At 39.7% G+C, this 11,768-nt stretch overlaps 1 protein-coding gene across 2 annotated transcripts in view; it reads left to right on the plus strand.

The window, feature by feature from the left end:
• Positions 1-11,108, plus strand: part of gabbr1a (gamma-aminobutyric acid (GABA) B receptor, 1a) — a 59,076-nt gene extending 47,968 nt beyond the window's left edge. For both annotated transcript variants that reach the window (XM_032517783.1, XM_032517784.1), the window contains exons 18-24: positions 459-575; positions 1,961-2,071; positions 3,645-3,738; positions 5,054-5,181; positions 7,198-7,326; positions 8,068-8,211; positions 8,977-11,108. In XM_032517783.1, coding sequence (XP_032373674.1) covers positions 459-575; positions 1,961-2,071; positions 3,645-3,738; positions 5,054-5,181; positions 7,198-7,326; positions 8,068-8,211; positions 8,977-9,261 — 1,008 coding nt within the window. In that variant the 3' untranslated portion in view covers positions 9,262-11,108. The remainder of the gene's footprint in view (positions 1-458; positions 576-1,960; positions 2,072-3,644; positions 3,739-5,053; positions 5,182-7,197; positions 7,327-8,067; positions 8,212-8,976) is intronic.
• Positions 11,109-11,768: the final 660 nt, after the last annotated feature.

Below are 11,768 nucleotides of genomic sequence, written 5' to 3' on the forward strand. Positions count from 1 at the left end.
CTATCTATCTATCTATCTATATTTGCTGTATTTAAATAAAGGCCAGGGCATCCATCGCTTCGGTTTCAGCCCCTCACTTTTACAGTTTCACGTTAAAGCTCTTAAAGTCCTGATGAGAAAAGACAGAAGTTGATAAAATAAGGTTGTTAGGGATCTACTCCCAACCCCTCTACGTATTTTTGGGATAAATAAAAGGTTTATGTAATCTATATTTTTATGGCCTTTTAAAAGACGCTTGAGACTTAGGTACAGATACTGTTTGCAATAAAGATGCAAATACATTATAATTTTTATCAAGTAAACTAAACATGATTTAAAGTAGGAATAATTTAGATTGATTTACAGAGAAAGTAGATTGATAGACAATATATCTTTTTTTTTTCTTCTTTGTGCCCCCACTTCTGAAACCAAACCTACACCCTTGAATAAAAGCATTTTAAAATTCTCTCCTCCTCCAGTTTCGCTTGTGGCTCCTGGGCCTTGGCTTCAGCCTGGCGTATGGCAGCATGTTTACCAAGATCTGGTGGGTCCACACACTCTTCACAAAGAAGGACGAAAAGAAGGAGAAGAAGAAGGTAGGGAGGAAGAGTGGGAGGGAGGGATAAACCTCTCAGCGTTCTCAGGAGAGCATAGAAAGGATGGCAGAGGGAGGCTGGGCCACGCAGCATGTGTGGTGCCCGCTGATAAAAAAGCAAAGTTTAAAACTTTGCAGGCTTCCTCCTAGTAACATAATCTTCTAAGAGGCCAGCTCGGCATCATTCACTGTGGGTTGTAGCGAGAGTGCGGGGATAAGGGTGTTGGACACACACTGACATAGATACTGTACTTTACACATGCAATATTTAGGCATAGAAGCTTGCAGATTTGGGGCACACATAACCAGGCCCCTGATACCCACGTCATCAGCTTTATTTGCATGCTTGTGTGTGTGTGTGTGTGTGTGTGTGTGTGTGTGTGTGTGTGTGTGTATGTGTCTGTGTGTGTGTGTGTGTGTGTCTGTGTGTCTGTGTGTGTGTGTGTCCTCTTGAAGATAGTGTATCCTGGAGCCAGCAAGATACTGCCACTCTGCAATGTGTTGTGGGAATTTCTAAGACCTAATCAGAAGAATAAGAGATTAAGCCATTTATGGAATATTTATGAATATGGATGAGTATTAAAGTTCTATGCTGAAATCCAACCTTCGGGGGGTTTATTATTTGAGCCAAAGCACAACGAATCGGGTTGACTTTCAACTCTCTTCATGTCCACAGAAGGGCAATTTGCCAGAGAGCTCTGTATTAGTTTAAAGAAACTTTCACAAATCGAGTGGAGAATGAGCACTTTCAAATCATTTTTCATGCAACTCAAGGGAAGAGGCACCCAGGATTGTGTAATGTGTTCGCTTCTTTATTTTTATTTTTCAGTTTTAGACATTGCACGCTTGAATGGCTGTTACTATGTTGGAGGTGATGGGAGTAAGCCAGTGTGGTCGAATGAAAAAAGATGTGTGGTAAGAAAGAGTAGGGAGTCGCAGTAGGAGAGCTCATTTTGGCGGGCTTGTTTTTCGGTTATGGCTGTAGTGCTTTCATTATAGCTTATGTTAAAAAAATATTGGCCTCTTCGGAAACTGTCCACACAAAAGCACTGTCATCTCAGTGTGTTATAAATGATGATTTCAGGTGGCAGCACAAATATAGCTACTGCAGCGCTCTGTGTGTCGCCTGCACACACACACACAAACGCACACACACACACACACACTCTCCTGCTCTTAAAATATACTTATACACACACTTGTACACACATTCAGAGACACACACTCAGAAAGACAATTCACGCCCAGTCATCTGGAAATTACAAGGACGCCTGTCGTATTATTTGTCCTGGTTGTTTGTCTTTGTTTGTGGACTGACTCGTGATGCCCTTGGATAGTGATGACTGTTGTGTATGTGTTGTGTTTGTGTGTTGTTTGCTCACACAGCAACACTTGGAGCCATGGAAACTCTACGCAACGGTTGGAGTGCTGCTGGCTATTGACTTCCTGTCACTCATGATTTGGCAGATTGTTGATCCTCTGCACATTACGGTGGAGGTAGAGTACGAAAGACAGATGAGATAATTTGTGTGTCATCGCCCGTTAGCACAGACGCGCAGCTGCCGTCATAAGTCAATAACGCACTAATGAGACGCCACGCCTCGTTTGTAGAACTGTACTTTTTTTTTCATTCATCTTAAACTCAAAGAGCGCAATCTGAAACACAGACAGATATTACAAAGCACAATACTATATATTTAAATGTATTTCTTAAAGGTAACCTGTAGCATTTACTGTAAACAAAAATCAACATTCATCTAGCAGCCAAGCAAACATAGTGAATGAATTCCCTGCCTCATTATTAAACATTTATCTTTTAAAGGTCTCATGAAATTATTAGTCTGCGTGATATCTCGGTGCCACGTAGCCGTGCTTCGGCTTTGCTTCCACCCAATATAGTCCCAAATCAATATCTGCCTAGGAAATCGTCTAGTCTAAATCTGCATTGCTATTTGTACTTGTTGTGAATAAGCAGGCTACAAGAAGTAATTAGGTTGTTGTTGTTTTTTTTGTTGGCTCACTTTTACTCAACATGCTTACCGGCACCATAGGATTCCATTCACTACACTAAGCTAACTAGCGGTGGCGCTAGGTGGTGTGTTCCTTTAACCATAGTCTTCTTAAATCGAGATTAAAATGCTAACACAAAGGTAGTACAATGCAGCAGCTATCTGGCCTAAATGAGCAACGGCAACGGAGTAATCCCGGAAGCGGAATGTCAAGGATATACAGTAGACTATGAAAATATTAACTTCATTAAACATGCTTGAATCAATATTTTCAACACTGAATCCAGGTACTCACATATAAACAGCATATCCTGTTTGTTTTTTAAAAACCTGGATGCTAGCTAAATAAAAAACGGGATACTGTGGCATGTAAACACCTTATCCAGGTCTGATCATTCTCTGCTATGTAGGCAGGTGGGTCATTATAGTTAGTTAGTTAAACCAAAGACATGACGGTAAATTATGTTACATTGAAATAAAAGGTAATGCATAAATTATTAGCAGATAGAGAATCAAACCAAATTGAGTTGATTTTCAACTGTTTAAGTAACTCACTCAGAAATAAGTGGCTCAGATGTTTAGGAATCAAGACACAAACCTTGATACTGTTATACGGTTCAAACTTTAAACAGCATATCATGAATATGATCAAAACCTGGATAAGACACAAAACCGAGACAGTAATGTGCACGACTGCACTCATTAAGTGCATTCAAGCTCTGTAGGAACAAGAGTAGACTGCGTTTGCCATTGTTAGCCCTAATCTCCACATGACACATAACTTATTGTCGAACCTTGTATGTAAAGCTGTATTTCACGTGTATTGGCTATCTGATTCTAATTAAATTCACTCATCTGCATTGGACACACGGGAGGGATCTATTTACTCAAGGGGATCAACCGTGTAGTCACTGGGGCTTGTGCTTACTGTGCATTTGTGCCTCATCCTCCAGAGTGCTGCTGTCTCATCGTTTCTTATTATCTCCCCTTCCCTCTCTATCCCTCCTTCCCTCTATCTTTTTATCCTTCCATTCCTCTTTCTCTGTCTGCCATGCGAGTAGAAGTTCACTAAGGAAGCCCCTAAAGAAGATTTGGATGTCCTGATTCAGCCCTTGCTGGAGCACTGCAGCTCAGAGAAGATGAACACGTGGCTCGGTACCCGTCCTCTCTTTTTCTTCTTTTATCTTCTCACATCTCAATCTGTCTCTTTACCATTCTTCGCCCTACTCTGGTTTTGAAATTTGTTTTGTCACACACACATTGGCATGTGTAGAAACATTTCGTACACACATACACACGTCACTACCATTCACTCTGAATTAAACAGGCCTCATATCACAGCTTTTTCCCTCAGCCCCCGCCACCCGCCTTACGTTTGATTCCTCTTTTCTCCCCCTTTTTGCTTCTCTTTTTGTTGGCCCACGCGGCCTCTCTTTCTCTCCCTGTCTCTCTGTCCCTGTCTCTCTGCTGTCTTTCTTAGCGTGGCAGCCCTTATGAAAGTATAATGGTGCTGAAATTCAAATAATGTGGGTCACAAACTGGGCCATTGCCCCATAGCATTTCCCTTTCTCAGAGAAGAAAAGAGGGCGCTTTAATATCAGGCGGTATGAAGAGACAATGGACAGTCTGAAGAAGTGTCGAACTTACTCAGTCACAGATCCTCTTTTCTTCACTGCTCCTCTTTCACTGGTATATTCTCTTTTCTCTGTCAATCTAACTGGCTTTCAGCATATTCAGCCTTTCTGTACTTTAGTTTCTATTGCATCTATATTTTTGGTTTTCTACTCACTTACTCACTGAATGGCCACATTGAGCTGTTCACAATATTACCTATACTATAAGCAAAGGTGGTTTACGCCATCTTCCAGGTTTTCTGTTGTTTGCTGTCTCAGTATGTCACTAAGACTGCATCGATCGCCACATTCTGGAACATATTCTTTGTTGCTTCAAAGACAAGACAACATTTTAAAGTGTAAAATACTAAATGGTGTGAATACTGTGTGCTAACAGTTCTTCCTTTGAAGATTTGAGCTGCTCTGCTGTTTAACTTTGACTATGACTGCCTCAATTAATATTTTACTGTAACTGTTTTTACAATCATGGTATATGAAGACATATGAGGCTAAATGTCTTGTTGATTTAAAAGATGAAAAGCTAAAACTATGTAGAATGACAACACAACCACACACATTAGTTTTTTGTGGGGTTTTTTTTCTTTAAAAATGAAAAAAAAAAACATTAAACATTTGTCCCCCATTTTGTGTTTCGTACAATATTGGCAGGCTCTGCATTCCTTCAAATATTGCCATGGTCGCATATTGTCTGTCTGTGCATATGTCTCTTTCTTATATGTTTTTACTCGTCCCCAAAATTAAATTGCCTTGTAGATGAATAAAGTTGAATTGAATTGAATTTCACACATCATATCCTATAATTTACATGTTCTCTCACTGTTTCCTTCTTTCTGTAGGTGTGGTATATGGCTACAAGGGTCTCTTGCTGCTGCTGGGAATATTTCTGGCTTACGAGACCAAGTCTGTCTCCACAGAAAAGATCAATGACCACCGGGCCGTGGGGATGGCTATTTACAACGTGGCTGTGAGTCCAAAAAACGACACTGTCCTACCTACACTCCTGTTTCTGTGTACTGCTGTGAGCTCAGCGCTGTCTGTAGCACGCTGAATACATTTAAAGTGCCAATAAACACCTTCTTTTTTTTATTACCCCTTAGCAAGAAGTAGCCGTAGTGTATCTGTGGGGGGTTAATCAATGCCAGTGCCTTCATGATTACTTTGCCCAGTGCTCAAATATTTGGCTCCCAGAAGTAACTTTCCTGCTCATTTCAGAACAAAACAGGCAACTGACTGACCGATGGGACAAGACATTTTAGCTGCAAGAGCTTAAAATCTTCATTCTCCAGGGGCTTGCAGTTCCTGCTGGTTGTTTATAAAAGTGAATGGAGTTCAAAGATAACTTAATGCCTCTGCCGTATTTTCCTCATTTAGTAGATAACTGGCTAAACAGTACAGAACATCACATTGAAATACTTCCTGTGCAGCTACGATATAGCGTAACAGTTGTGTTGTTTTTTTAGGTTTTGGTGTCAGAATCAAAGTTTCTAGATTTATCATTTTGCATCGATTTTTATAGTCACACAACAAAAAGTCCATTGTAGACAGAATACAAATAGCAACTTATCCTCTCAAAACGACCCCTGGGATGTGTTGAACATTACATATTGATGATCAAGTAAAAAATACAGAAAGGTACATGCTGGCATAATGATTGGTTGGAGCAATATGAGACAGAAACAGGCTTATAGTACGTCTTGAGATTTGATTCTCTAAAATGCCGATGCCTGGACGCAGTTCTGTCCTAATCCTAATACTGTCAGCACACGCTGCTGTCATGTATCATACATTTTGATGCTCATGGGGATGATTTACATGTCAGATCTCCTTTTTTAAAATGAAAACATATTCTCAGTGGGCCCTCATGATGAAATTAATGTTAAATAAAATACAAAAGGATGCATCACAAACTTTCAACGTGCTGAAACTCAAGCATACTTTGCTGATAGATGGGAACATTTTTGTTATGCGTTATCTTTGTGTGTGGATGGTATAGATTCTTTGTATGGATCTGTTAGATTTAAAAATGTACCCACTTAGCCATTAAATGATAGTGGTAAACGCAGCCGTCAGTCATAAACATGTTTCAGCTCTTGTTAAAAGCAAGTGAATCATCTTAAACTCAGGCACCTAGGATGCACTTTACACTGAAATAGCTGCCATTATGATCACTTTAGCACTTTAGCCAAATACTCACTGCCATTTCCCGACACTCTTGACACAGGGTACCTTTGTAATTGATGTAAAATGTCTGGGGAAAAACTGGTTCCTGTCACTTTAACTGCCAGAGGAGCTTTTCTGCTTTGATCAAAAGCCAGCAAACATTTTGTTTTGTTTTTATTGACCGTTTTGCCAGACTTTCTTGCGCTTGCCTCGATTCCTATTAATAAGTAAAAGAAGAATACTCAACTTATACTGAAGTAATTAATAAATGGATTGATCTCTCCTTCTAGGAGAGGATTTATTACTGATCTATCATTCATGGTTGTTTTATGAGAGCATTAAATGCTGTTTGCCTGCTCAATTCATCACATGGTTCCGTAATGTGAGACTAGTCTAATGTGATTATTTTATGTTCTGATTTACACATTTCAGTTTTATAATGATGCCAATAGTTAATGGTGTCTGGAAAGGGACCTCCTTCCTTTTTGCTAAGCTGTGAGCTTCAGGCCCTGATGAGATGACAATGTGGTGATTGTCAGTGCGCTGTTGCCACTTCAGTTATGACTTTTTAATGCTGTTTTCACATGGGAGCCCTCCCCGGAATAATAAACAGATGCTTAATGCTTTTATGGATGTGTTTTCCTACCCTCTCATTCTCTCGATCTCCAACTCTACTTTATTCTCCACCTCTCCTCCTCTAACCTCCCCTGCCTCCTTCCTCTTCAAACTTCTCTCTTACTTTTCCTCCTCCTTTATTCTTTTACTGCTCTTTCTTTCCGTTTCTCTTTCTGTCTTTCTGTCTTCCTCTCTGTTCCTGCAGGTGTTGTGTCTGATCACGGCTCCAGTGACCATGATCCTGTCGTCGCAGCAAGATGCCTCTTTTGCCTTTGCCGCTCTAGCAGCCGTCTTCTCTGCCTACATCACACTGGTTGTGCTTTTTGTACCCAAGGTGCTCTGTCACTGAAACCTTTGGAAAATGCTGTGCACACTAAAAAAACACTCATATTGCAGTACAACTGCATGTCAAATGTCGAGAAAGTCCAGCCTGTACTAGATGGTGCATGAAAAAAACTTTGTTCTGTCTGATAATTCTTATTTTAGGTTTGAGTGCATTGCAATATTTGACTGGCTGTTACATCAAATAAGAAGGCTACTTAAATGATCACATTTTTAATCTGTTTATGATTTCACCATTATGGTAATAATCTGGGACATTAGTTAGTCAATATACCAAGCTTTTAGATGTGTAGCTCCTGTAAACATTTGGTTTTAAGAAAATAAATCCTCTGGCACACACAAAGTAAGACCTTTTAAATGTCTGGCAACAGCTACAACGATTTGCAGAAGAAGAGCTGTGTAGCGCACATGAGCACTGCTGCCGACTGTGCAGACAGAGGAAAGAGTGCCACCTACAGAAATTTAAACCACATTAACAGAAAAGTCAAGGAAAAGAAAAACCATCGCAGTATCATCACCCCTGTTTTATTGTCTGGCTGTTTCTGGAAGCCCAGTACATAAACCACGCAGCAGTGAGCTCTAAGCACCAAAGATATCGCCAAAATAAGAAACAATATGAACATGTTTAAGCAGTCAGAGAAGTGTGAGAGCTTTTGGCTGCATGCATTATTGTACGCACGGTACTCTTCGGGCCTTTGTTCTTTATTGACTTCCTGTTCCTGTGACGGTCCAGATGCGGCGTCTCATCACCCGCGGCGAGTGGCAGTCCGAGCAGCAGGACACTCTGAAGACCGGCTCGTCCACCAACAACAACGACGAGGAGAAATCTCGACAGCTGGAGAGAGAGAACAGGGAACTCCAAAAGATCATCCAGGAGGTGAAAATCTTACATCTTACAGAAACATACACATTAATATCATTATTAAACGCACAAATGCCACAAAATGTACCTAATTATACTACACATAATTAATTGTTTAATTTACTGGATATATACAGTATATGTACAGTATATATTCATGGATATATAATTAATGCACATTCATGTAAGTTTATGCTTTTATTATAGAGAAAATATAGTGTATAGTGTTTTTTCAATGAGTATGTGTATGTGTGATTTACTTGTTAATGCTGCATAATATGAGAAAATAGAGTGTAGTAATAACACCCACTGTTGTGACATATAAACAGAGGCATGCCTTTATGTCCTCATGTTTCCTTTATTATTTTAGCTTTTTTTATTGCACGTTATTCTTTATAGGTTTTTTATGTCAATGTAACCTTGTTTCTACGGTTTGCTTTCACACTGACAAATATAAAAAAGGGTTGTGAAAGCATCCCTTTTTTATTCATTGTTATTGCCAAAGTGCAGCTCCATAAATTCCATGAAAAAAAGAATCTATTTAGTGGGTGAGGTCCCAATACTGCTTAATTTATTATCATATTTAGCCAGAAAAAGGCAGAAATCCAAACATTTGAGAAGGTGAACTACTATTAGGTTTGGTGTTTTTGCTGAAGAAATGACCACCATGTAATTGCAATCAATTACCGCTAGAAATGCTAATAAATGCTAAATATTAAGGGGGTTGAAGTTGAAGTAAAGCTCTACAACAATCTATTTTTCCTCTCGTTGTGTCTTTAGAAAGAGGAGCGGGTATCGGCACTGCGCAACCAGCTGGCTGAGCGACAGGCTCTACGCAACCGCCGCCGACCCTCCTCAGGCCAGAATCAGAACCACAACGCCCCGCCGCCCTCCTCCCAGCCGGATCCCAAGTCTTTGCTTCCCCCACCCGGCTACCCCAACCCCACCACGGACAATCACGCCCTCCCGCCTTCCTTCTCCAACTCCTCCAACCTCTACCCGGCTGACAGCAAGATGAGCCGCAACCACTGTCACAACAGCCAGATCCCATTGCTGTATAAATAGGCGAGGCACTGGGAGAGGGGGGGATGGGGGGGAGGGGGGAGGGGACACTCGCAGAATGCACACAAACCGGGGACACAAAACACAATGAGACACTGTGACTTTCACTTGTTTCGGCGATAAGCACAGCGGTGTAGTGACACTGTTTTAAAATATGGCGTGGAAGCACAAATAAGTACACAGGAGTGCTTTGCACTTGGCCGCTTCTGGGAGAATCACACAGGTAACACCCGTCCTCACAGTTTTGATCACACTGTGTTCAACCCAGCAACAAGGCACTTGTGACTGGTCAGACTAGCAGCACTCAAGGACTTTTAAAAAGTTCAAGTGAACAAATAGATCTTTTAATCATTCCTCTCCCTCATTTGTTATCTTGTTATGTTGTGGAGGCACCGCATCAAGGATCTTAAAAGGAAACATTGTGCTTGTGTCTTTGCTAAATCGTCTCCACCTTTTGTCTCTCAAGTTTGTTGACAATGTAGGCAAGAGCATATGGTAGTGATTTATATTGTTCTGTAATATCTGATATGTTTTGTCATGGAGTTGTTGTTGAACTGTTTGTTTACTTTTTTCAGGAGAGTTGTGAAAACTGAAATTTACAAAGTGACAGAGCAATGTACAGTTGTTTCCAATGTTTCATCTAAAGAGATCGACTGTGTGGAACACTCGTTTCACTGAAAAGTGATAATGTGCATTAATAAATAGCCATAATTTAGAAGGGCCTTGGCATGTATGGATGTCTGTTGTCAGGACTGTGTATTCAAGAACAACACTGCATCTTGAAAATCCAGCCCTTTGCCAAATATCAGACCCGTTTTAAAGGAGAAAATGATCAGAGTTTGCTCGTGTATAGGGACATTTTTGATAATTTTTCCATTTAAAATAATGTTTCACAATGTATTTTTTGAGATTTGTGTTGTATCTATTTAGCTGTATAGTACAGAAGTAGCCATCAAATAAACCCCTCATCCTGCATCTTATGTATTTTGAAGATATCGCAAGATACTGCTGCAGCCATAGTAACTGCAGCTGATTCTCACTTTTAGAGAAAACCCCAACTTCCAACTCGCCAGAAAAAGGGTTTGTACTTTCTGCCTCCTGGAAATGAAAGCCAATGTGTATTTCTACAGCAGCAGTGCAGTGAGATGTGGGGCTTCTACGATGGCAATTTCTGTGAATATTCAGAGAAAGCACAGTTTTTATAAATGTGAATCTGTTACATGTCATTCTTTTAAGCCTTTTTTTATTTTGAAAGGATGTTTTATGTTTTCCTATTACAGTTAATCTGGATGGTTGCTAATTTTTTTTCTATTTTTCTTTCCCATTTTGCCTTTTGGGTAAATTGTAAATGTATCAAAGAAGGATATCCGTAAAGTAATGTGACATACTGTATTTATTCAGCAGTTAATCTGGATGTACTATTTCATTCATGAGCTATTTCCAGATTTTATAAAGCAATTATACCAGAATGGCTTTATCAGCAGGTAAAACAATATTTTGTCAAATATTTTTTAAGAATATATGTCAGTGTGCACTTTAAATTGAACAAACTATGGTTATTCCACTTTATGTTGCGGTTATCCTAATACAGTTTAGCTCAGGGTATGGAGGAGGACATCAATGAATGAAATAGGCCATATTTATTAACTGTGCAGTACCTGTATCAGATAGTGTAACATATGAATGCGGAAATAATTTAGGAAATGTTCTATTATCTTGCACATATATGACAATATACATGGATTTGTGGATATTTGTATTCACTATATCTAAGATCTTAAATGTTAATATATTTCAGAGTATGTGTATGCAGATATATGGGTACCATAAATAAAATAATTGTTTTTTCATCGGGTATTTTTGTGCTTCAATGATACCTTTCACATTTCATTTCCAAAACTCTGTACTGTTGAACAAATCCAAAAGGTTGTAGTGGATTTTTCAGCAGCTCAGGAAACACTAGATCCCTTTTGTTAAATAAAGCCCCAATTCCACGGTTCATTTTTCAACATTTTGTCTTTTTAGAAACATGAACCTTTTTTCAACCAGCTTCTGAAAGAGTCTCAGTATCCTGTGGGTTACACAGCCATGCATGATGACACCATCCACTAGATGTCACCGGTTATTTATTGCTTCTCTGACTCAACAATGAACTTTAAAGCAATTAACTTTGTCAGAGTGTATTTCTCAGTGAAACTTGATTATTTTTCTCCAGGTTGGCCTGCGGGTCTCAAAGAGCAAATAAACTCAGCAGAAGAATACATTAAACAAAAGCGGGAAGCTGTTTTCAATACAATGACCAGCTGGGAAGGCCAATGGAAACCTTGTTACTGAGACAATGGATGTTTGTGGCTATAAAGGAACTAAAGCAGGCAAATGGCTCCAAAATGCTTTTAATATATGTAAAATGTATGTTTGTAGATGATGACAATGTGACAAAACCAGCTGTGCTGCAGTCCCACACATGCACATGTGCGCACATACACACACACACACACACACACACACAC

The sequence above is a fragment of the Etheostoma spectabile genome, chromosome 6, assembly GCF_008692095.1.
Source record: "Etheostoma spectabile isolate EspeVRDwgs_2016 chromosome 6, UIUC_Espe_1.0, whole genome shotgun sequence".
Lineage (NCBI taxonomy): Eukaryota > Metazoa > Chordata > Actinopteri > Perciformes > Percidae > Etheostoma > Etheostoma spectabile.